Source organism: Ovis canadensis, chromosome 7 (assembly GCF_042477335.2).
Source record: "Ovis canadensis isolate MfBH-ARS-UI-01 breed Bighorn chromosome 7, ARS-UI_OviCan_v2, whole genome shotgun sequence".
NCBI lineage: Eukaryota > Metazoa > Chordata > Mammalia > Artiodactyla > Bovidae > Ovis > Ovis canadensis.
The window spans coordinates 22,807,208-22,829,793 of record NC_091251.1 but is presented as its reverse complement, the minus strand read 5'-3'; the positions used below and the strand labels follow the sequence as shown (position 1 = coordinate 22,829,793).

The 22,586-nt window shown below is 39.1% G+C and overlaps 1 protein-coding gene and 1 non-coding gene across 2 annotated transcripts in view; both read right to left on the bottom strand.

Annotated features, from left to right (window-relative positions):
* JMY (junction mediating and regulatory protein, p53 cofactor) overlaps positions 1-22,586 on the bottom strand; it is a 74,905-nt gene that overhangs the window by 33,652 nt on the left and 18,667 nt on the right. The window contains exon 2 of the mRNA XM_069595382.1: positions 12,644-12,817. Coding sequence (XP_069451483.1) covers positions 12,644-12,817 — 174 coding nt within the window. The remainder of the gene's footprint in view (positions 1-12,643; positions 12,818-22,586) is intronic.
* Positions 3,619-3,690, bottom strand: TRNAC-GCA (transfer RNA cysteine (anticodon GCA)). The gene has a single exon. It is a non-coding gene; the product is annotated as a tRNA-Cys (tRNA).

Genomic DNA, 22,586 nt, shown 5'->3' with positions numbered 1-22,586 from the left:
AGTCAACTCTTCGCATGAGCTGGCCCAACTACTGGAGTTTTGCTTCAGCATCAGTCCTTCCAATGAACACCCAGGACTGATGTCCTTTAGAATGGACTGGTTGGATCTCCTTGCAGTCCAAGGGACTCTCAAGAGTATTCTCCAACACCACAGTTCAAAAGCGTCAATTCTTCGGTGCTCAGCTTTCTTCACAGTCCAACTCTCATATCCATACATGACCACTGGAAAAACCATAGCTTCAACTAGACGGACCTTTGTTGGCAAAGTAATATCTCTGCTTTTCAATATGCTTTCTAGGTTGGTCATAACTTTCCTTCCAAGGAGTAAGCGTCTTTTAATTTCATGGCTGCAATCACCTCTGCAGTGATTTTGGAGCCCCCAAAAATAAAGTCTGCCACTGTTTCCACTGTTTCCCCATCTATTTGCCATGAAGTGATGGGACCAGATGCCATGATCTTCGTTTTCTGAATGTTGAGCTTTAAGCCAACTTTTTCACTCTCCTCTTTCACTTTCATCAAGAGGCTTTTTAGTTCCTTTTCACTTTCTGCCATAAGGGTGGGGTCATCTACATATCTGAGGTTATTGATATTTCTCCCGGCAATCTTGATTCCAGCTTGTGCTTCATCCAGCCCAGCATTTCTCACGATGTACTCTGAATATAAGTTAAATAAGCAGGGTGACAATATACAGCCTTGATGTACTCCTTTTCCTATTTGGAACCAGTCTGTTGTTCCATGTCCAGTTCTAACTGGTGCTTCCTGACCTGCATATAGGTTTCGCAAGAGGCAAGTCAGATGGTCTGGTATTCCCATCTCTTTTAGAATTTTCCACAGTTTATGGTGATCCACACAGTCAAAGGCTTTGGCATAGTCAATAAAGCAGAAATAGATCTTTTTCTGGAACTCTCTTGCTTTTTTGATGATCCAGCAGATGTTGGCAATTTGATCTCTGGTTCCTCTGCCTTTTCTAAAACCAGCTTGAACATCTGGAAGTTCAAGGTTCACATATTGCTGAAGCCTGGCTTGGAGAATTTTGAGCATTACTTTACTAGCATGTGAGATGAGTGCAATTGTGTGGTAGTTTGAGCATTCTTTGACATTGCCTTTCTTTGGGATTGGAATGAAAACTGACCTTTTCCAGTCCTGTGGCCACTGCTGAGTTTTCCAAATTTGCTGGCATATTGAGTGCAGCACTTTCACAGCATCATCTTTCAGGATTTGAAATAGCTCAGCTGGAATTCCATCACCTCCACTAGCTTTGTTCGTAGCGATGCTTCCTAAGGCCCACTTGACTTCACATTCCAGGATGTCTGGCTCTAGGTGAGTGGTCACACCATTGTGATTATCTGGGTCATGAAGCTCTTTTTTGTACAGTTCTTCTGTGTATTCTTGCCACCTCTTCTTAATATCTTCTGCTTCTGTTTGGTCCACAGCATTTCTGTCCTTTATCAAGCTCATCTTTGCATGAAATGTTCCCTTGGTGTCTCTAATTTTCTTGAAGAGACCTCTAGTCTTTCCCATTCTGTTTTCCTTTATTTCTTTGCACTGATAGCTGAGGAAGGCTTTCTTATCTCTCCTTGCTCTTCTTTGGAACTCTGCATTCAGATGCTTATACCTTTCCTTTTCTCCTTTGCTTTCACTTCTCTTCTTTTCACAGCTATTTGTAAGGCCTCTCAGATAGCCATTTTGCTTTTTTGCATTTCTTTTCCATGGGGATGGTTTTGATCCCTGTTTCCTATACAATGTCACGAACCTCCATCCATAGTTCATCAGGCACTCTATCAGATCTAGTCCCTTAAATCTATTTCTCACGTCCACTGTATAATCATAAGGTCATATAAGTCTGAATTTGGCAATAAGGAGTTCATGATCTGAGCCACAGTCAGCTCCCGGTCTTGTTTTTGCTGACTGTATAGAGCTTCTCCATCTTTGGCTGCAAGAATATAATCAATCTGATTTCGGTGTTGACCATCTGGTGATGTCTATGTGTAGTCTTCTCTTGTGTTGTTGGAAGAGGGTGTTTGCTATGACCAGTGCGTTCTCTCGGCAAAACTCTTATTAGCCTTTGCCCTGCTTCATTCCATACTCCAAGGCCAAATTTTCCTGTTACTCCAGGTATCTCTTGACTTCCTACTTTTGCATTCCAGTCCCCTATAATGAAAAGCACATCTTTTTGGGTGTTAATTCTAAACGGTTTTGTAGATCTTCATAGAACCATTCAACTTCAGCTTCTTCAGCATTACTGGTTAGGGCATAGGCTTGGATTACCATAATATTGAATGGTTTGCCTTGGAAACGAACAGAGATCATTCTGTCATTTTTGAGATTGCATCCAAGTGCTGCATTTCGGACTCTTTTGTTGACCATGATGGCTACTCCATTTCTTCTAAGGGATTCTTGCCCACAGTAGTAGATATAATGGTCATCTGAGTTACATTCACCCATTCCAGTCCATTTTAGTTTGCTGGGTCCTAGAATGTCGATGTTCACTCTTGCCATCTCCTGTTTGACCACTTCCAATTTGCCTTGGTTCATGGACCTGACATTCCAGGTTCCTATGCAATATTGCTCTTCACAGCATCAGACCTTGCTTCTATCACCAGTCACATCCACAGCTGGGTATTGTTTTTGCTTTGGCTCCATGCCTTCATCCTTTCTGGAGTTATTTCTCCACTGACCTCCAGCAGCATATTGGGCTCCTACCGACCTGGGGAGTTCCCCTTTCAGTATCCTATCATTTTGCCTTTTCATGCTGTTCATGGGGTTCTCACGGCAAGAATACTGAAGTGGTTTGCCATTCCCTTCTCCAGTGGGCCACATTCTGTCAGACCTCTCCACCATGACCCTCCCATCTTAGGGGGTCCCACATGGCATGGCTTAGTTTCACTGAGTTAGACGAGGCTGTGGGCCATGTGATCAGACTGGCTCTTACCTCTTATCACACTCACGTTAGTTTATATCACCTGCTTCCCACTCTGAATGTTCCGTGAGGGCAAAGAAGGCACAGTGTCTCTGCCTGCTTGCTCTTCACTAGTATGCTGCCTGGCATGAACTAGGTAATCTAAAATATTTCCTGAAAGAGTGAATAAAAATCCACTTCCATACATGTTTTTAAGGAGGACAGAAATATAGAAACATGCGTAAATACTCTCTTTTCAGAAATCTGTGTAAGTGAATAGGAGAAGGGAATGAGGCTTATTAAGGGTAGGCACTATACTTTAATGGGAGGCCATGGAGCAGGTTAGAGGCAGAACCTATGTTTTCTCCTATGAATAAAGAACCCAGTTATGAAAAGAATCTGAGAAAGAACAGATATATGTATCGTGTACAACTGAATCACTTTGCTGTACACCTGAGAGTAACACAACTCTGTAAAGCAACTATACTCCAATATAAATGAAAAGTAGAAAAGAAAGAACCCAGTTAAACGTAAACTGGTAGAGAAGCGGGGAGGAAGAGGACACAAAACAGCTGTTTTTAGATGAAAAGAAAGTGGAGTCGCTCAGTTGTGTCCAACTCTTTGCAACCCCACAAACTGTGGCCCACCAGGCTCCTCTCTCCACGGGATTTTCCAGGGAAGAACACTGGAGTGGGCTGCCATTTCCTTCTCCAGGGGATCTTCCCAAGCCAGGGATCGAACCTGGGTCTCCTGCATTGCAGACAGGTGCTTTACCATCTGAGCCACCAGGGAACCCCCTAAAAAAAGCCACTCTGACCCCAAGGTGACATGAACACACAACCTTCTGATTGTTTTTAGATGGTAGGATGACAAACCATTTAGAAAAATTACTAAGCAAAAATTTAAATTTCTTAAGCAAAAATTAAAAACAAGAATAACTAGGGTTAGTGAGGTTACAGTGAGACAAGACACACATAATAGACTGCTGGTAGAACTATAAATTGACTAAAACCTTTTCTGAAAAGTAATTTATGATACCATAATCTTTGAGCACATTTAGCTGTTTAGATCAGGACAAACAAACTTTACTGAAGTCCATAACTTGCAGAGGGATTTAAAGGAGGGGTATGATTTTGACAGTCACCTGGGGAGGATATGGGAAAAGAGAATCACCCAAAATGTGTGCTATAGATAAGAATTCACCTCAGCAAAGCCTTGAGGCAAGTTAAGTTCAGTGTATGGTAAAGGACAGAGCAGCCCAGCCTACCTGGAGTTCAGGTAGAACAGATGAAGGCAGAGGAAGATAAGACTAGACAAGTAGGCTATGATCGCCATGAGGAGGCTGTGGAGCTTGTACTGCACATGACAAGCAACTGGAAACCACTGTGGCATTCTCAGCAGTACGTGGCATATTTAGACTTGTTTGCATTTAGGATTCTAGAAAACTTGTTTTCTGTAATAAAACCATTACCGTTTTGTGCTTTCATTTGTTTGCGATTTAAAACAAGTTAAAAAGCAAAAGATTCACAAATATGAAAAAAAGATTTAATAAATTGATCACTGCAGCAAAACTTAAATTCCTATTCAGCACGTTATGACAGAAGTCCCTTTCAATGACATGACTAAACTCCGTCTGTTTATTATACCTGAGACTGTAATTTAGGTTACTACAGTTTTTCCCTGACTTTGGAAGTCAAGATGTATTTAGAGTCTATTACCTCCAAGTTCAGCCTTCTGCCTTGTGATGCTAGGATTCGAGCTCTGAAAGCCACATTTAGCCTTTGCCAGGAGGAGGGGCTGGAGATTTCAGCTGCAGGAAAGAGACACCTCGCGTCTTCCTATCTGAGTCACTTGACTTTCCTGTTTGCTGTTTCTGTGATCATCATTCCAGTCTCGCTTTTTAATCTCAGCATCTAGAACCTTCTTCAAGAAGTTAAAAGAAACGAGTCTGCAGTTTTTTAAGCTCTGCAGAACTGGCCTCATTGTGTGTGCCCAAGACAAAGCAGCACGTCAGTGCTTTATCCCCAGGGATCTGGTTCTCTCAAACAGCAGTGTCTTCTTCCTCAAAGGTCAGCTTCATAGGGCCTATGCTTCACCTTTTCCCTTTGTAACCCCCAATCCTAGGAGTGGGGCCGTTTCTGCAATTAACTCTGGTACCTGAGAGCTGCCTTATGGTTCTCTGTAGAACCATACATATGGTTCTCTGTTGAAATAACTGGTTTGATCTTCCAGTTAGATCCCAACAAACCCAACTACAGAACAAAAAATGTAATAAACAGAATGAGCAATGCTCATAATTCAAAAATCTTAACTCAGATCATGAAGATAGAAACTTTCACTTGCATAGTTAAACACTGTACAGAAATGAGAATTAAAAAAATATTAAAAATCTGGTATTTGGAGATAACTTGTACTTTGTTGTTGGATTATCTTTACCTTCATCGCACATATATACCCAAATACACAGAAGAACATGCTATGCTTTTTAAATGCTGTGTTTTCAACTGACTCCTAAAACTCAGTAGCTAATGCTACAGCCTACTGTTTAAAAATGTGATTATAGTTTATTGCACCAAAGACGTTAAGCTAGGATACTGAGTTCTTTTCCTAACTTGGAGAATCTGAAGATGTACAGCACTGGTCAGCTGGGTCATGTGCTAAAAACAGTGACACTCCTCTGTTGTCAATTTCAGTGCCAGAAAGAAAACAGTGTCTGTTTTTAACATGGAAAAAAGTATGTGTCCGTTTAGGTAGCTAGGATAGTGAGACTAGTTTATAAACACAGATTTCTTAGCAAGGAATTATTTATTATAAAGTACATCACTAGCTTGGATACTGGGTTTTATATGAGACGCTTAAGTGTTACTTCTATTGTTGAGATAGTAACTTTTAAAAAAGCAATCTGGTTCTTGGGTAAAACAAATGCAAAGATAAATTTGTGAATATACTGATGTAGCGGTGATCTTAATGCGAATTTTCCAGGTCCAGGAGTTATATGACTCTTGACTAACAGGATGACATAATTAGATTTGGCATTGTGTATTTCATGCATTTTTACATTCACAGTAAATGTTAAATGTAATATCCTCAGGAAAGAGTATGGAATGATGCATTTTTGAAGGTAAAAGGCATCTAAAGATAAGGAAATCAATAAAGAGTTTGAGTGAGAGATAAGTATCTTAATTGTACAGTGTTAAGCACTATATGTAGAGTGCAAACATATAATGTAGAGTGGGGATTCCCAGGTGGCTCAGTGGTAAGGAACCCTCCTGACAAGCAGGAGATGTGGGTTCGATCCCTGGGTTGGGAAGATACCCTGGAGAAGAAATGGCAACCTACTCCAGTATTCTTGCCTGAGAAGCCCATGGACAGATTCTGGTGGGCTCCAAAGGGGCTCCAAGGGGTCACAGAGTTGGACACAACTTACCAACTAAACAACAAAAACAACAAGCACTATATATTTCACAATGTACACAGTAGAGTATACAGTCGTCCAATGATGTAAAAATTGCACACTGCACAAAACCAGGAGGTTGGCCAAGCCATCTGTACTGCTACACATGCCCACTTGTCTGCTGGAATAGTGCAGAGATGGGTGTCTTTTTCTATTTCACACAAAGACACCTACAGATTTCCCTGGGGGAGGGGAAGGGTAGAGGAAGAAGAGTATATTCAAATTACAACCAGAAAACAGTCAAATTGCAAAATGATATGACTGGATGCAAAGGGGAGGGAAAAGCTGAGGGTGCCTTCTAGTACTTACGTACTTTTATCAAGTTATTAAAAATAAGTGGACAATGTGTTTGAAATGCTTATGGTTAATCCAGGAAGACTATCAGTAGGTGAACTCACTGTGACTCATCAAGACACTGGGTTTAAAAATCTAGAGAGGATCATCCAATTTATTTACTTTTACTTGATTATTTAAGCTTCTCTCTTTTTGTTTTGGAGGGGGGCGTGCTGTATGGCTGTGTGATCTTAGCTCCCCAACCAGGGATCAAACCCTGGCCCCCAGCAGTGAAAAGCGCTAGTCGCTGGACCACCAGGGAACTCCTCAAGAATCATCTAGTCTAATTTTCATTTTATGGATAAGAAAACTGAGGCCCAAAGTGAATGTATCTTAGAATTTAGTGTGCTCCATACCTTAGCCGTTGCAGATTTTATTAGACATGTGGTTCTCAACTTTACAGTGTGTCATACTTACCAGGAAGACCTGCTAAAACAAAGATGGCTGAGCTCTTCCCTAGAGTTTCAGTTAAGGGTATCTGAGGTAAGGCCCAAGAATCTGTATTTCTAACAAGGTTCGAGGTGATACTGATACTCCCTGTCTGGGGGTCACATTTTTTCACATGTTAAAGAACCAGTACATTAAAGTCTGGGGGCTTCTGAAAGGGATGAGGCTAAAGAATAAAGGTCAAACTCCATAGGATGATACAGCTTTCTAGGTGCTGACCATACCTTCTCTCCTACAAATCCTTAGACCTGAGGCATACCAAACAATTCACACCCTGTGGAAAAACTAATAGAACAGGCTTTGCAGTCAAATGTGTTTCAGTCCCAGCCATGCCACTTATTGGCCTCCACACATGGTGCTGGGTTGGTGATTCAATAAGGTTTGAATAATTTACTGTGTCTAAAAACCCAAGTACTATGCCTGTTTATTATACCATTCCTATTCTTATATATATGGAATATTCTCAATTCCAATCTCTAATACAAACATATGTACTCACTTCCTACTGAATTCTTATTCTTCAATAGTGAAGCTCACTAATCCCTCTTTTACCGTATGTCTTCAGGCTATGTTGATCACCTCATTTTGTGTCTCTATATAAACTTGTACATTTTGCTCATTTCTCTTTTAAAAAATCACCTGAGTTACAATTTATATACAACAAAATGTACCCATGTTTTAAACATAAATTTTGACAAAGTTTTATACCCATGTTAACAGCCACCATAATCAAGATTTAAAACACATCAAGCTCTCCAAAGGATTCTGCTACATCTGCTTCCTCGGGGAGAATCTCCCCGGCCCCACCACAGGCAACAACTCTTCACAACAATTTTCTAGAATTCCATGTAAATGGAGGCATAGTTTATACTCTATGTCTGGCATCTTTTGCTCAGCACAACATTTTGTAAGCTGTTTAATTGGGATTTAATTAATTTACATATAATCAAGTGTATCAATCTGTCTAAAGTATGTGACTTGATGAGTTTTGATTGCCATAAACCCAAGAAACAACCACTACAATCACGATATAAAACATTTCTGTCACCTCCAAAATATTCCGATACCACTTTGCCATCCACCCCTTCACACAGTGTATATTCTCTTGTATCTGGCTTCTTCAACTTAGCATGACTTTGAGGTGTGTCTATGTTGCTGTGTCTTGTGTTGTTGCTTAGTTGTTAAGTCTCGTCTGACTCTGCAAACCCATGAACTGTAACCGGCCAGGCTCCTCTGTCCATGGAATTTTCCAGGTAAGAATACTGGAGTGGCTTGCCATTTCCTTCTCCAGGTAAGAATACTGGAGTGGGTTGCCATTTCCTTCTCCAGGTGACCTTCCAGACCCAGGGATTTAACCTGCATTGACAGGTGGGATTGTTTACCACTGAGCCACCAGGGAAGACCACCTTCTGCATTGTCGAATATTATTCTATCACATGAAAATACCGCATTTTATTTACTCCTCCACCTATTGATGGTTATTTGAGCTGTTCCAGTTTGGGGCTACCAGGAATCCAGTCGGCACAAACACTGGCAAGTTTTTCCTTTTGTGAACAGATGTTTTCATTTCTCTTGTATAGGTAACTAGGAGACAAACAGCTGAGTTGTAAGATATGTACAGTTGACTCTTGAACAACATAGGTTTGAACTGCATGAGTCCATTTCTATGCAGATTTTTTCCCCAACAAATATTACAGTGCTCTAAGATCTGCTGTTGTTGAATCCACAGATGGGGAACCATGAATCTGGAAAGCTTTTTTGCCATTAAACATCTGAGAATTCTGGTATAAATGGCAGGTACTGGAACCACACCCAAGGGTTGTTCAAAGACCAACTGTATACGTTTAATTTTTGAAGAAATTGTCAAGCTGTTTTCCCAAGTGGCTGTACCACTTTAAAATCCTATTAGCAGTGTATGAATATTCCAGTTACTCTACATCCTCACTACCACTTGGGAGGGCCAAAATATTTCCATTTCACTCACTTGAATAATCAGTGTGTAACAGTGTCACACTCTGGTATCGATTTGTATCTCTTAGGTGAGTGTGTACAGTGTCACACTCTGACATCAATCTGTTATTTCCTAGGTGAGTGTACAGTATTGCACTCTGGTATCGATCTCTCTTTCCTAGCTGAGTGTGTACAGTGTCACATTCTGGTATCGATCTCTATTTCCTAGCTGAGTGTGTACAGTGTTGCACTCTGGTATTGATCTGTATTTCCTAGGTAAGTATGTGGGACATCTCTGCATGTGATTATTGGCCATATCTTTGTGTCCTTCTAAATATTTAGCTCATATTGAAAATTTGGGGGTTTTATCTTACTGAGTTGCACAGTTCCTTTCTCAGATATATTGATATTACAAGTTATTTTGTCTCAAGTGTATGGCCTGCCTTCTCATTTCCTTAATCTTTCAAATAGCAATATTTAATTTTAGTGAAGTCTAATTTATCATTCTTTTTATTAGTTTTTGGCCCAAGTTTTCTGCATTGTATCTAAAAAAACATTTGCCTTTCCTTCCCAAAGACTGTAAAACCTTTTGCAGTTTGCTTATAAAAGTTTTATACTATAAGCTTTATGTTCTGGTCTAAGATGTACTCAAATTAATTTTTGTGTATGGTGTAACATAAGGAAGACTAGGGTTCACTTTTTCTATATAGATATCCACTTCTGGCAGCACTTGTTGATAAGACTATTCTTTCCCCCTACTGAACTGCCTTGGTACCTTTGTGAAAAACTAATTGAATATGTAGCCACAAGTCTATTTTAAATTCCATCCTACTGGAATTTTAATTTGCATCTACAGATCCACTAAGAGCTGACATGTGAACATTATTGACTATTTTAATAGATTTTCTTCCAATCTATTACCATGGTCTATCTCCCATTTATTTACGTATACTTTAATTTCTCTCAGCAAAATTTTATAATTTTTCAGTATACAGTCCTTTAATAGATTTTATAAAATTTATCTTTAAACATTTCAAGCATTTTTAAAAATTTCTATTTCAGTTTCATTTCTGGAAGACAGAAAATACTACTGAATTTCTAAGTACTGACCTTGTAACTAAACTTACAGATTATTTCCAGTAGCTTTTTTAGATCCTTATTTTTCACATGTGTGATCACATAATCTATGAATTACAAAAAGCTTTACTTTTTCCCCTAATGCCAGAGAAATAGTGAATAAAAGTTGTGAGAGCAGACAGTTTTGTTTAGTTACCAACCTTAGTGGAGGAAGAATTCAATCATTCATCATCACATATGATGTTAAATGAGCTCTACATAATACCCTTTATCAGGTCAAGGATGGGCTTCCCTGGTGGCTCAGACAGTAAACAATCTGCCTGCAATGCAAGAGACCCAAACTTGATGCCCTGGTCAGGAAGATCCATCCCCTGGAGGAGGGAATGGCTACCCACTGCAGTACTCTTGACTGGGGAAGCCCACGGACAGAGGAGCCTGGCGGGCTGCAGTCCCTGGGGCTGCAGAGTCTGACAAGCCTGGGCGACTAACACTTTCACTCTTCTCAGGTCAAGGAAGTTCCCTTCTCTGCCTGGTTTGCTGACATTTTACCATGGATGGGCAATGAACTTTATCAAATGCATTTATGCACCCAGAGACACAGATTTTTTTTCCTTTACTGATAATATTGTGAGTTACATTGATTACTTTTTGTAATGTTAAACCAATCTTGTCTTTCTGAGATAAACCCTGGTCATGGTATATTACTGAATCCTATTTTTCAATATTACATTAAGAATTATTACATCCACATTCATAAGGGATATTCATTTGTAGTCTTCTTTTTCTCTGTAATGTCATTTGATCTGGATAATGCTTACCTCAGGGTTTTAAATTATGAATTCAACTTTGTTAATATCGAGCCACCAAATTTTTTCTATTTTCCTTTGAACCTATTTTGACAATTTGTATTTCTGTAAGAAATGTGTCCATTATTGTGTTTAAGTAGTTGAATTTTTGGCACAAATTTGTTCCTGTTCTCTTTCTAGCTCATCATTATACATCATTAGAGGACCAATGAAGTAAAATAACCATTTTTACCTCTGAAAATATTATCAGTTTAAAAAATATTGTCTGTTAAAAAAATTGTCTGTTCCTCCTCACATATATTCTGCTTCCCAGGAGAAAAAAATGTAGCAGTAAGTGATGCTAGCGGACAACAGAGTCTGACATGGCGGTTCAATCAATTTGCTAATGTTAATACTCAATATAAATTATGCTGCTGCTGCTTCTAAGTCACTTCAGTTGTGTCTGACTCTGTCAGACCCCATAGATGGCAGCCCACCAGGCTCTTCTGTCCCTGGGATTCTCCAGGCAAGAACACTGGATTGGGTTGCCAGTTCCTTCTCCAATGCATGAAAGTAAAAAGTGAAAGTGAAGTTGCTCAGTCGTGTCTGACTCTTAGTGACCCCATGTACTGCAGCCCACCAGGCCCCTCTGTCCACAGGATTTTCCCGGCAAGAGTACTGGGGTAGGTTGCCATTTCCTTCTCCTATACAAATCATGATATATTAATAATTAATATGAAAGCAAAAATTCACTAGACGCTGACAGTCAATGTTCAGCTGTATGGAGTATGTCTGCTCTGCACTGCAACCAGTTTAGAAGATGGGGCCTCCATGTCTTCTAGTTCATCCCTGCCTTCCAGTCAAGTTTTCAATGGGCAAAAATTCTACAGTTCATTTTTAAAAACTGAAGGAAACTGTAGTGCCTAAAAAGTCTCAGTTACTATTTATCACTTTAACCAAAATGCCAAGTTTATGATAAAACTGCCATTTTTTCCCAAAATGCCCATATTTTTGAAAATTATTAATAACGGAGAACACATCAATTATGTGATGGTCTATATGGCTCCATGCTGATTCATTAAAGGGAAAAAGACACACAGACATGCTTTACTTTGTTATATTTTTTCAAATATACACTCATTCTTGCCCCAAGCATAAGGTTCTCAGAATAATTAGTAATTTCTCACATATAAGTTTATTAAATAATGCTCCAAATTAACTCATTATGAAAAAAAATTTAATATCCTAGTTCAGCAATATTTTCATGTGAATTAAACAGCAACATTGATTTGAGGTCAGCTATAAAACCAAACCCTTAACACTCACCTCAAAAAATGTAGTATTACTTTACACACAAAAATCAAATGTCATGAAGTTTAAAGCTCTACCATTAAGGCCTTGTAACTTTTAAAAAGGTCCTCCCAAAACATATGTTCCCAAAACTCCTGCTAAAGAAGTCTAGGACTAGACTAGACAATGTCCTCTCAACCCTGCCTACTCAGCACAGTCACCTTTTCAGACGGTTTTAAAATGAGGTATTCAGGCTCTGTGTAACACAAAACTACCTAACTAGAATCTTTGGGAACAACAGACCAGATATCTACATTTATAAAAGCTCCTCTAATAATTAAAATGCATAGCCAGCCAGACTGAGAACTACGAAATAAGTAGGTAACATTTTAGGTTTTAAGAAAAATACCTTGATCTGCTGTCTTCGTAGCATAGCAAGTTCTCGCATGTCTCGGAATGGCTGCAGCAAATACTGATAGAGTTCAGTTGTGGCTTCTGCAAGGCTGCTGTAGGCTTCGTCCTCCATCTGATACAAGTCCAGAAGCTCTACCATGCTCTCCGTATTCTTGTGCTTATCCAAGAGCTGTGGAACAAGAAAGTTTCACTGCAAAGAAATCCAACTGGAATAGCCTGTAAACATTTGCAAACTCTCTATCATCTCAGGACTTTGGGACTCTGAAATGCGGAATGAAGAGAGAATAAGAAGCACTGATTGCTTGCATCACTCATCTCCATGACTCATGTGTTTTACTACAAGACCACTGCCTGACACATCCTTTCTAGTTTATTCCGGTTCTCTGCATATTCTGGTATTCTGGAATTCCATACTATCTGCCTACTCTAAAAGAGATTTTTCCAGCATCTAGTAGCTTTCTCCATATTTATATAAATTTTTTTCCCCATCATTTATCTAAGGCCTCTCAGACAACCATTTTGCCTTGTTGCATTTCTTTTTCTTGGGGATGGCTTTGGTCACCATGCAAAGAAATACAGGAAAACAATAGAAAGGGAAAGACTAGAGGTCTCTTCAAGAAAGTACCTACAAAACAATACCAATAAAGTTTGGAGACTGGCACTCTCCATTCAACTCCATTCAACTTCACTAGTCACTAAATCTAGAGCCTATTATACAGAGTGAAGTCAGAATGAGAAATATAAATATGGTATACTGACACATATATATGGAATCTAGAAAAACAATACTGATGAATTTATTTTCAGGGCAGGAATGAAGAAACAAAGGTGGAGAACAGACCTATGGACATGGAGGCAGGGAAGGAGGGTGAGGGTGAGATGTATGGAGAGTAACATAGAAATTTACATTACCATGTGTAGAACAGATAGCCAATGGGAATTTGTTGTATGACGGAACTCAAACTGGGGCTCTGTGACAATCTAGAAGGGTGGGATGGGGAGGGAAGTTCAGGAGGGAGGGGACATGGGTGTACCTATGGCTGATTCTTGTTGATGTCTGACAGAAAACCACAAAAATCTGTAAAGCAATTATCCTTCAATTAAAAAAAAGTGCCCCCCCCCAAAAAGATACAGTAATCAAGACAGTGTAATACTGGTAAAAGAACAGATCAATGGAAGAATCTAAAAGCAAACCCACACACAAATAGTCAAGCAGTCTTTTGACAAAAGAGCAAAGACAATTCAATGAAGAGATCAGTCTTTTCAACAAATGGTATTGAAACAAATGGATATCCATGTCTGAGAGAAAGAAAAAGAAATCTACAGACCTTAAACTTTTCAAAAAAATTCATTTTAAATGGACCACAGATCTAAATGTAAGATTCAAAGTTATAAAACTCTTAGAAAATAACACAGGACAACATCTAGGTAACCTTAGGTTTGATGACTTATTAGATATAACATAAAAACACAACACTTTTCTATAAACCTGAACGTGATAAAACAAAGTCTATTAACTTTTAAATGATGATAACAAACCTATTTAAAGACATAGTTTTATATTCACTGTATGCATGATTTTATTTTTTTAAATAAACAAAAAATCATTAAAAATAAATCCATTATATCCAATTAACACTGATTTTCACCCCTCTTAAGTCCTAGTGTTTTAAAGTGATTGGACCAATCTATGTCTTTCTGCTTTGTTAACAAGTAGTTTTGGTAGTCTGGTTTTGTTTGCTATTTGTTTTTAATAGAGGCCTACTAGAACAAAAAGAATTCAAACATCAGTGATTTTAACAACTGATAACACACAAACGATTAACAGACATAGACAGAAGGCCAGACCAAGTGCCGATCTTGCTTTATGCTGAAAGCAAAGAGATGCCATCAAAGGTTTGTTGATTTGCTTTGTTTTTCCTTCAAAAATCTCTCCGGTTCCAGGGAAGCATCAAGGAATATTTTCCCAAGTAAAGGAATCTTGTTATTCTGAAGGGTAAAAAGGGACTAACTAGGCAAACTGGGGCTTCCCTAGTGGCTCAGCTGGTAAAGAATCCGCCTGCAATGCAGGAGACCTGGGCTCGATTCCTGGGTTGGGAAGATCCCCTGGAGAAGGGAACGGCTACCCACTCCAGTATTCTGGCCTGGAGAATTCCATGGACTGTATAGTCCACGGGGTCACAGAGTCTCACTTTCACTTTCTTTCAGGCAAAGTGTAAAGGGAAGACTCGGTCAGAAAAACACAGTGACTTGTGTCTGGATAAAATAAGATTTATAAATTGGAGCAGACAGAGAAAGGCAACATATGAAAGACAATTCTGGAGACACCAGCATACATGATGGACTGGAGTTACACTACAGTGGTGAGAACAGACTGGAAGGGGCAACAGAGTGGACGCAAACAGGTTAGTTCACAGCCTCCCTAGGCTGGTCCATGAAAGCTGCTGGTAAGGTTAGACTGGAGGAAGAGAAAAGCACGGATTCATGAAATGCTTTGGAGGTAAAAGCAACTGCACTTGTTAAAAGACTGGATTTCCCCTTGACTCTAAGATCTTTGGTCTTCACTGATACAAAGAACACAGGAATAGAAACAAGTTTTCAGAGCAAAGTTTACAGATTCAGAGACAGCGTCCAAACTGTTTTTTAGCTATTCATGAAAAGAGGTCATAAAGGGAAGGCACAATGTCCCCAAGCTAGACCTTTACCTTTCGTTGGTCTACAATCTACCTAGGGAAACAAACCAAGAGACAGAAGTAAAACACTGATTGTAAAAGACAGTAAAAGCTTAGAGAAAAGATGGTTCAGAGTGGGCTAAAGCAGCTGAAACAGATGTCCGAAAACTAGGATCTGAAGTGGATCTTGAAAGATGGGAAGTGAAGACAGGTGAAGAACAACAACCCAGTCTTAAGAAATTACATGAATAGAAGTGTCACAGATTTGAAATTTGGATGGGAGGAAGAGGGTGGCAGAGTGTCATTGTGCTCCTTGAGGTAGAGTGTATGCACTAGTAGGCAGGACACCACACCGAGTCAGTAAATGCAGCATTTCTAATAAGCGGGGAAACCATCTATGGAATAGAAAAAAAAGAACGATACATTTGATCAATGGGATCTGTTTAATGTTTAGTTTACATGGTTCAAATTATCTAGAAAACCATATCAAAGTGATGGTCATTTAGCATCTGGTTACTTGAAGCATGGTCTGGGACCAGCATCGTCTGAGAACTGGTTAGAAATAAAGAACCTCAGGGCCCACTCCAGACCCACAGAATGAGAATGAGCGATGGGCATGCACAGTGAAGTCTGAGACGCAATGCTTCAGTAAACGCCTTCTATGCCCACACTGCCTATGCGTGCTTGGTTGCTCGGTGTCTCTGCGACCCCATGGACTGCAGCCCACCAGGCTCCTCTGTCCGCGGGGACTTTCCAGGCAAGAATACTGGAGTGGGTTGCCGTGCCCTCCTCCAGGGGATCTTCCCAACCCAACAATCAAAACCAGGTCTCTGACACTGCAGGCAGATTCTTTACTGTCTGAGCCACCAGGGAAGCCCCCACATTAACTATAATGCGAGACAAAAGTCTCAGTAAATTACACAAATTATGTAGCACATCTTCAAATTGAAACTTGTTAGAATTATGGTATGTAACATTTTTTCTTGTATCTAAAATCATTTTTCCCTCACTCTTTCTCTCACGATTTAACTATTATTTTATTTTAGCTCAATTAGCACTATTCAGACCAAAATTAAGGCAAAATTCCCATTTCTCATGGTTCAGTTCCATATTAAAGCATTTTTAGCTATTCTTAAAAAAAGGTTACTACTGAAGCCAACCACAGAATGATCTTCACCTTTAGAAGACAGGTCCAAAGAGACAAAGTCTGTCTGGCATTATCTCCAGCACTGGCCAGATCTTATCTCCAATACATGGGCCATTCAATGAAACTGAATGTTTAAAAGCAATCCCCCCACTCCCCACAAATACATTAAATAAGTAAAAATAAACAAAAAATATTGAACAAATAAAAAATAAAAGCAATGCCCATTAAAATAATCAAATTGACTGTTTTCATTCTGATATGTTTGCTTGTTTTTTAAAAATTATAATTTGGCCTTTTACTACTGCAGAGAAATGATGAAATTATAATGAAGATATTCCAGTTCTTCTGACAGAATTCTATTAATTTACAAACTGGCAATTTACAATCCAATTTAGAATAACCTGAAAAATCACAATAGAAATAGAATTCAATAAGCTGTTATAATTTATATGCAAAAACCAACAGCCCTTTCATATTAAATACAAAACAATCAGCAAGGATTCCATCTGTAATAAAACAGAAAAATACCTAGGAATAAACTTAAATCTATTAAGAGCCATGTAAATAAAATGTTATGGTACCAAAAGACTATAAATAAACGGAAGACTGAATCTATAAATTTTATATGGTAACAAAACACCTTGATACTTCTATGGCACAGGAAAAAGCCAATTTTAAAGTTCAAGTGGAAAAATAAGAGGACAAAATAGCGCAAAAAAAAAACCTTTGTTTTTCTTATAAAGAGTAAATGTGGAGAAAGGTAATGGGCTACCCAGGTATTATAAATATTTGATATAAGCATTGAGTACAATGAAGTAATAAAGAGTTCAGATATATGAAAGTTTACTGCATGATAAGCAAGAATCATTCAAGAAATATTTGTGATAACTGTCATTTCCCCAGAAAAAAAAAGAGTTGGACCCCATCTTATTCCTGAATGAAGTAGCTCAGTCGTGTCTGACTCTTTGCCACCCTGTGGCCTGTAGTCTGCCAGGCTCCTCCATCCATGAGATTCTCCAGGCAAGAGTACTGGAGTGGGTTGCCATGTCCTTCTCCAGGGGATCTTCCCGACCCAGGGACTGAACCCACGTCTCCTGCATTGCGGGCAGATGCTTTACCGTCTGAGCCACCAGGGAAGCCAAAATCAATTCTTGCAGGGTCAACAATTTAAATGCAAACAGCAAAATCAACTGGCTACAGACATAAATAACTAAATCAAGAAATAAATGACAAAGGGAAAAATATTTGCAACACAATTTCCAAGATCAAAACAAACAACAAACAGGTAAAGAAATTACTCCTGAACAAATGAAGATTCATTCATACTGCAAAATAAATCACAAATTAACACTTTTCATGGGAGACAGGGTGCTCAGGGCTGGTACACTGGGATGACCCTGAGGTATGGGTTGGGGAGGGAGGTGTTGGGGGGGTTCAGGATGGGGAACACATGTACACCCATGGGTGATTCATGTCAATGTATGGCAAAAACCACCACAATACTGTAAAGTAGTTAGCCTCCAATTAAATTAATTTTAAAAAATAAATAAAACCTTTCATGGATAAGATAAAGTTTTGAAAGTAAGTCTTGGATTTAAAAGGATATATTAGGTTGGTACAAAATTATGGTTTTGCATTGTTGAACTTTGCCATTTGATACTGGAATACATTCTTAAATAAATGCTGTTATGTTATACACCATTTTAATATGCATTTCTCACTTTATGCTTTTTGCTAATGAATTATTACTAGCTGTTTATATGCATTTTAGGCAATGGAAATGATGTTAGACAAAAAACATATTTGAGCGATTTTCCTGTTTGAGTTCAAAATGGGTCATAAAGCAGCAGAGACAACTCGAAACATCAACGCCACCACTTAGTCAAGGAACTGCTAATGAATGTACAGTCCAGTGGTGTTTCAAGAAGTTTTGCAAAGGAGACAAGAGCCCTGAAGATGAGGAGTGAAATGGCTGGCCACTAGAAATTGACAACAACCCACTGAGAGCATCACTGAAGCTGATCCTCTTACAACTACACAGGAAGCTGCCCAAGAACTCAATGTCAACCTCAGTACAGTCATTTGGCATTTAAAGCAAACTGGAAAGGTGAAAAAGCTCAGTGAGTGCATGCCTCATGAGCTGACTACAAATTTAAAAAAAAAAAAAATTTTTTTTGAAGTGTCATCTTCTCTTATCCTTTTCTTAAATTTTTAATTGGAGAATAATTACAATATTATGATGGCTTCTGCCTTACATCTATACGAACTGGCCATAAGCATACATTTGTCCCTTCCATCCTGTACCCCTCTCTCACCTCCCTCCCCACCCCATCCCTCCACACTGTCACAGAGCACCAGCTCTGGGTGCCCTGCATCACACATCAGGAAAAAAAGACACATGTATCCCAAAGTTCACCGCAGCACTATTTATGACAGCTTGGACATGGAAGCAACCTAGATCTTCGCTGGCAGATGAATGGATAAACAAGCTGTGGTACATATACACAGTGGAATACTACTCAGCCATAAAAAGGAACACATTTGAGCCAGTTCTGGTGAGGTGGATGAACCTAGAGCCTATTACACAGACTGAAGTAGGCCAGAAAGAGAAAGACAAATATCACATATTAAGGCACATATATGGAAACTGGAAAGATGGTACTGACAATCCTCCATGCAGGGCAGCAAAGGAGACACAGACGTAATGAACAGACTTTTGGACTCAGTGGGAGAAGGCGATGGTGGGGTGATCTGAGAGAACAGCACTGAAACCTACACATTACTGTATGTAAAACAGTCTTCTGTTATTCTATGCAACAACAACGAGTCATTTCTCAATCGGATTGTGACAGGAGACGAAAAGTGGACTGTATACGACAAGTGTGATGACCAGCTCAGTGGTGGGACTGAAAAGAAGCGCCAAAGCACTTTCCAAAGCCAAACATGTACCCAAAAGAGGGTCACGGTCACTGGTGGTCTGCTGCCTGACCGATCCACTACAGCTTTCTGAATCCTGGCGAAACCATTACAACTGAGCAGTATCCTAAGCAAATCGATGAGGTGCACCCCAAACTGCCTTGCCTAAACCCAGCGTTGGTCAACAGATAGGGCCCAATTCTTCTCTGCAACAATGCCCAACCACACGTCACACAACCAACACTTCAGAAGTTGAACAAATTGGGCTACAACATTTTGCCTCATCTGCCATATTCACCTGACCTCTCACCAACCGACTACCACTTCTTCAAGCATCTCGACAACTTTTTGCAGGAAAAATGCTTCCACAACCAGCAGGATGCAGAAACGCTTTCCAAGAGTTCATGGAATTCCAAACCATGGATTTTTAGGCTACGGGAATAAACAGACTTCTTTCTCATTGGCAAAAGTGTGCTCACTGTAATGGCTCCTATTCTGATGAATACAGATGCGCTTGAGCCAAGTTACAATGATCTACGATTCAGGGTCCCAAACCACAATCGCTTTTGCACCAACCTAACAGAAACAACAAAGGTCCATCTAGTCAAGGCTATGGTTTTTCCAGTGGTCATGTATGGATGTGAGAGTTGGACTGTGAAGAAAGCTGAGTGCCAAAGAATTCATGCTTTTGAACTGTGGTGTTGGAAAAGACTCTTGAGGGTCCCTTGGACTGCAAGGAGATCCAACCAGTCCATTCTGAAGGAGATGAGCCTTGGGATTTCTTTGGAGGGAATGATGCTGAAGCTGAAACTCCAGTACTTTGGCCACCTCATGCGAAGAGTTGACTCATCGGAAAAGACTCTGATGCTGGGAGGGATTGAGAGCAGGAGGAGAAGGGGACGACAGAGCATGAGATGGCTGGATGACATCATTGACTCAATGGACGTGAGTCTGAGTGAACTCCAGGAGCTGGTGATGGACAGGGAGGCCTGGCATGCTGCGATTCATGGGGTTGCAAAGAGTCGGACACGACTCAGCAACTGAATTGAACTGAACAGAAACAAATAGTAACCACCTTCTTTTGTTTCAAACAATGTGAATTGATACATCCTCTACAGAAAGCAATTTAAGCAAAATACATATTTCTCTTTGACCCAGCCATTTCTCTTACAGAATTTTATCCTATAGATACATATACACATGTGGGAAAAGATACGCTATTTCAGCAGCAAAAGACCAGGAAAAAACCTATATATCAAACCAAATTCATTCAATGGAGCATTATTTAGCCATTAGAAGAAATTGTTTGTTACAGGAAAAAGAAAACTAAGATGTTAATAACATGCTACCATTTGAGTTATTTAAAAGTGGAAAATAGGACATATCGATATGTACTGTCTATGTCTTTATGCATGTCACTGAATCTCTAAGACACACAAGCAGCTCTTATGGGTGGCTCCTCTGAGGAGATGAGAAGATGGGGGAAGGAATTGGGTTTATACTCCAGCTTTCAATCATGATCTATGGAGTAAATATACTTTTTTAAAAAAGGAAAGTCTTATAGCCTATTTCTTTTCCACCCCGAAAGTATCTTGGCTTACACATGAAAAGAGGAAAATTAAATTATACCCTTTGCCACATCTAAAACTGCACATACAACTTTTGCTAAAGTATGAGAAATATGAAAATGATACATGCTTCTCTTCATTTGCTCATCTACAACTGTACCTAAGTCATGTGTTAAACCGTCTATTTTAAGCTACAGCTGAAAGAAGATTATGAAAGTAATAGCAGCAGTGTGAAAAATCAATTTCTAATCACAACACTCTTCTCAAGTCCCAGAAATCAGTTCTAATTATTGGCAAAGATGCTCCTAGGCTTAACACCAAGGCTGTAACATATCTGAAATAAAATAACCAGATTAAGGAAGGACAGGACAATAAAATGGGAGGGGGGTATTGTCACATGAGTGTGTAATAGCAACAAAGCAGTGGCTAACTTTACAATGAGTTATAAACTATCCTCTTTTTTTTTTGGCCCCACCTCACAAGCTTGTGGTATCTTAGTTCCCTGACCTGGGATTGAACCCCGGCCCTCAGCAAAGAAAGCACTGAGTCCTGACTACTGGACTACCAGAGAGTTCCCTAAACAATCTTTTTATTGTTATAATAAAGGCAATAATTCTCTCCTTGCAAGAAAATGTACATTGAAAGAAGCCCCTTATCTATTATTCCACTTGAAAATGGAACTTACGTTGATTTTCTACCAAGTACTAGGAATAGTAGAACTGTTAAAAAAGATGTTTCAATAATAAAAGTTCTCCAAGCCATTTACAAGCAATCGAATGAGAGGCTTCAACACTAAGACAATCCTCAGATACTGGGCTTCTTTGAGCTCTTCCTACAGAGACACTAAAGTAAATGTAAAGCACCAGTTTAGACACTGCTTAGTACCGACACAAAAACATTGTCACCATATGCTTGCTAATTACACCACAATCGGATTCTACACAGGTGTGCAACCACGAGAAAATCAGTTATTCTACTCAAATATTAACAGTTATATATTTCCCAAATGCCTCTGATCAACAAACAAAGCAGTACTTTACAAAGCTATTATGCACCAACTAAACTTAATACTCCTGCAGAGAAGCCCAAGGCGTCTCACCTAACACTGCTAATTTATTAATTTGTCTTCTTAGCTATAAAGTTTCACGTTTTTCCAACATTAGATTACCTAAAAACCAATTATAGCTTCAATCAGCAGTTTATTTTAATCTAAGTATCTGAAAATAATCTTAAAGGAAATGAATTTTTAAATGTCAAAAGAGACAATTTACTAAGCATTAGACTGTTTAGTCTAAACCATTTCCTATAATCCAAAAGATAAAAGATTTCAACTGTAAAAGATAATCACAACCTGTTACAATAATGCATTTAATTTTCTATTTTGCTAACCAAAACTGACTAAATCCAGGGACTAAATAAACTGAACTGTGGATATTTGCAGGTTATTAACTGTGAAATGTAAAAGGTGCTATAAATAATATACACAAAAAAAGAGTAGAAAGAAATTGGAAAGAGAGTTAGCTTACTTAGGATTAAGAATATCTGAGACAGATGTATAGAGAAGGCCTGAATTTAAAATGGAGAAAATAGTGTTTGCTAAACTTGGGAAGATCACTGATGGATACAAACTGAGTC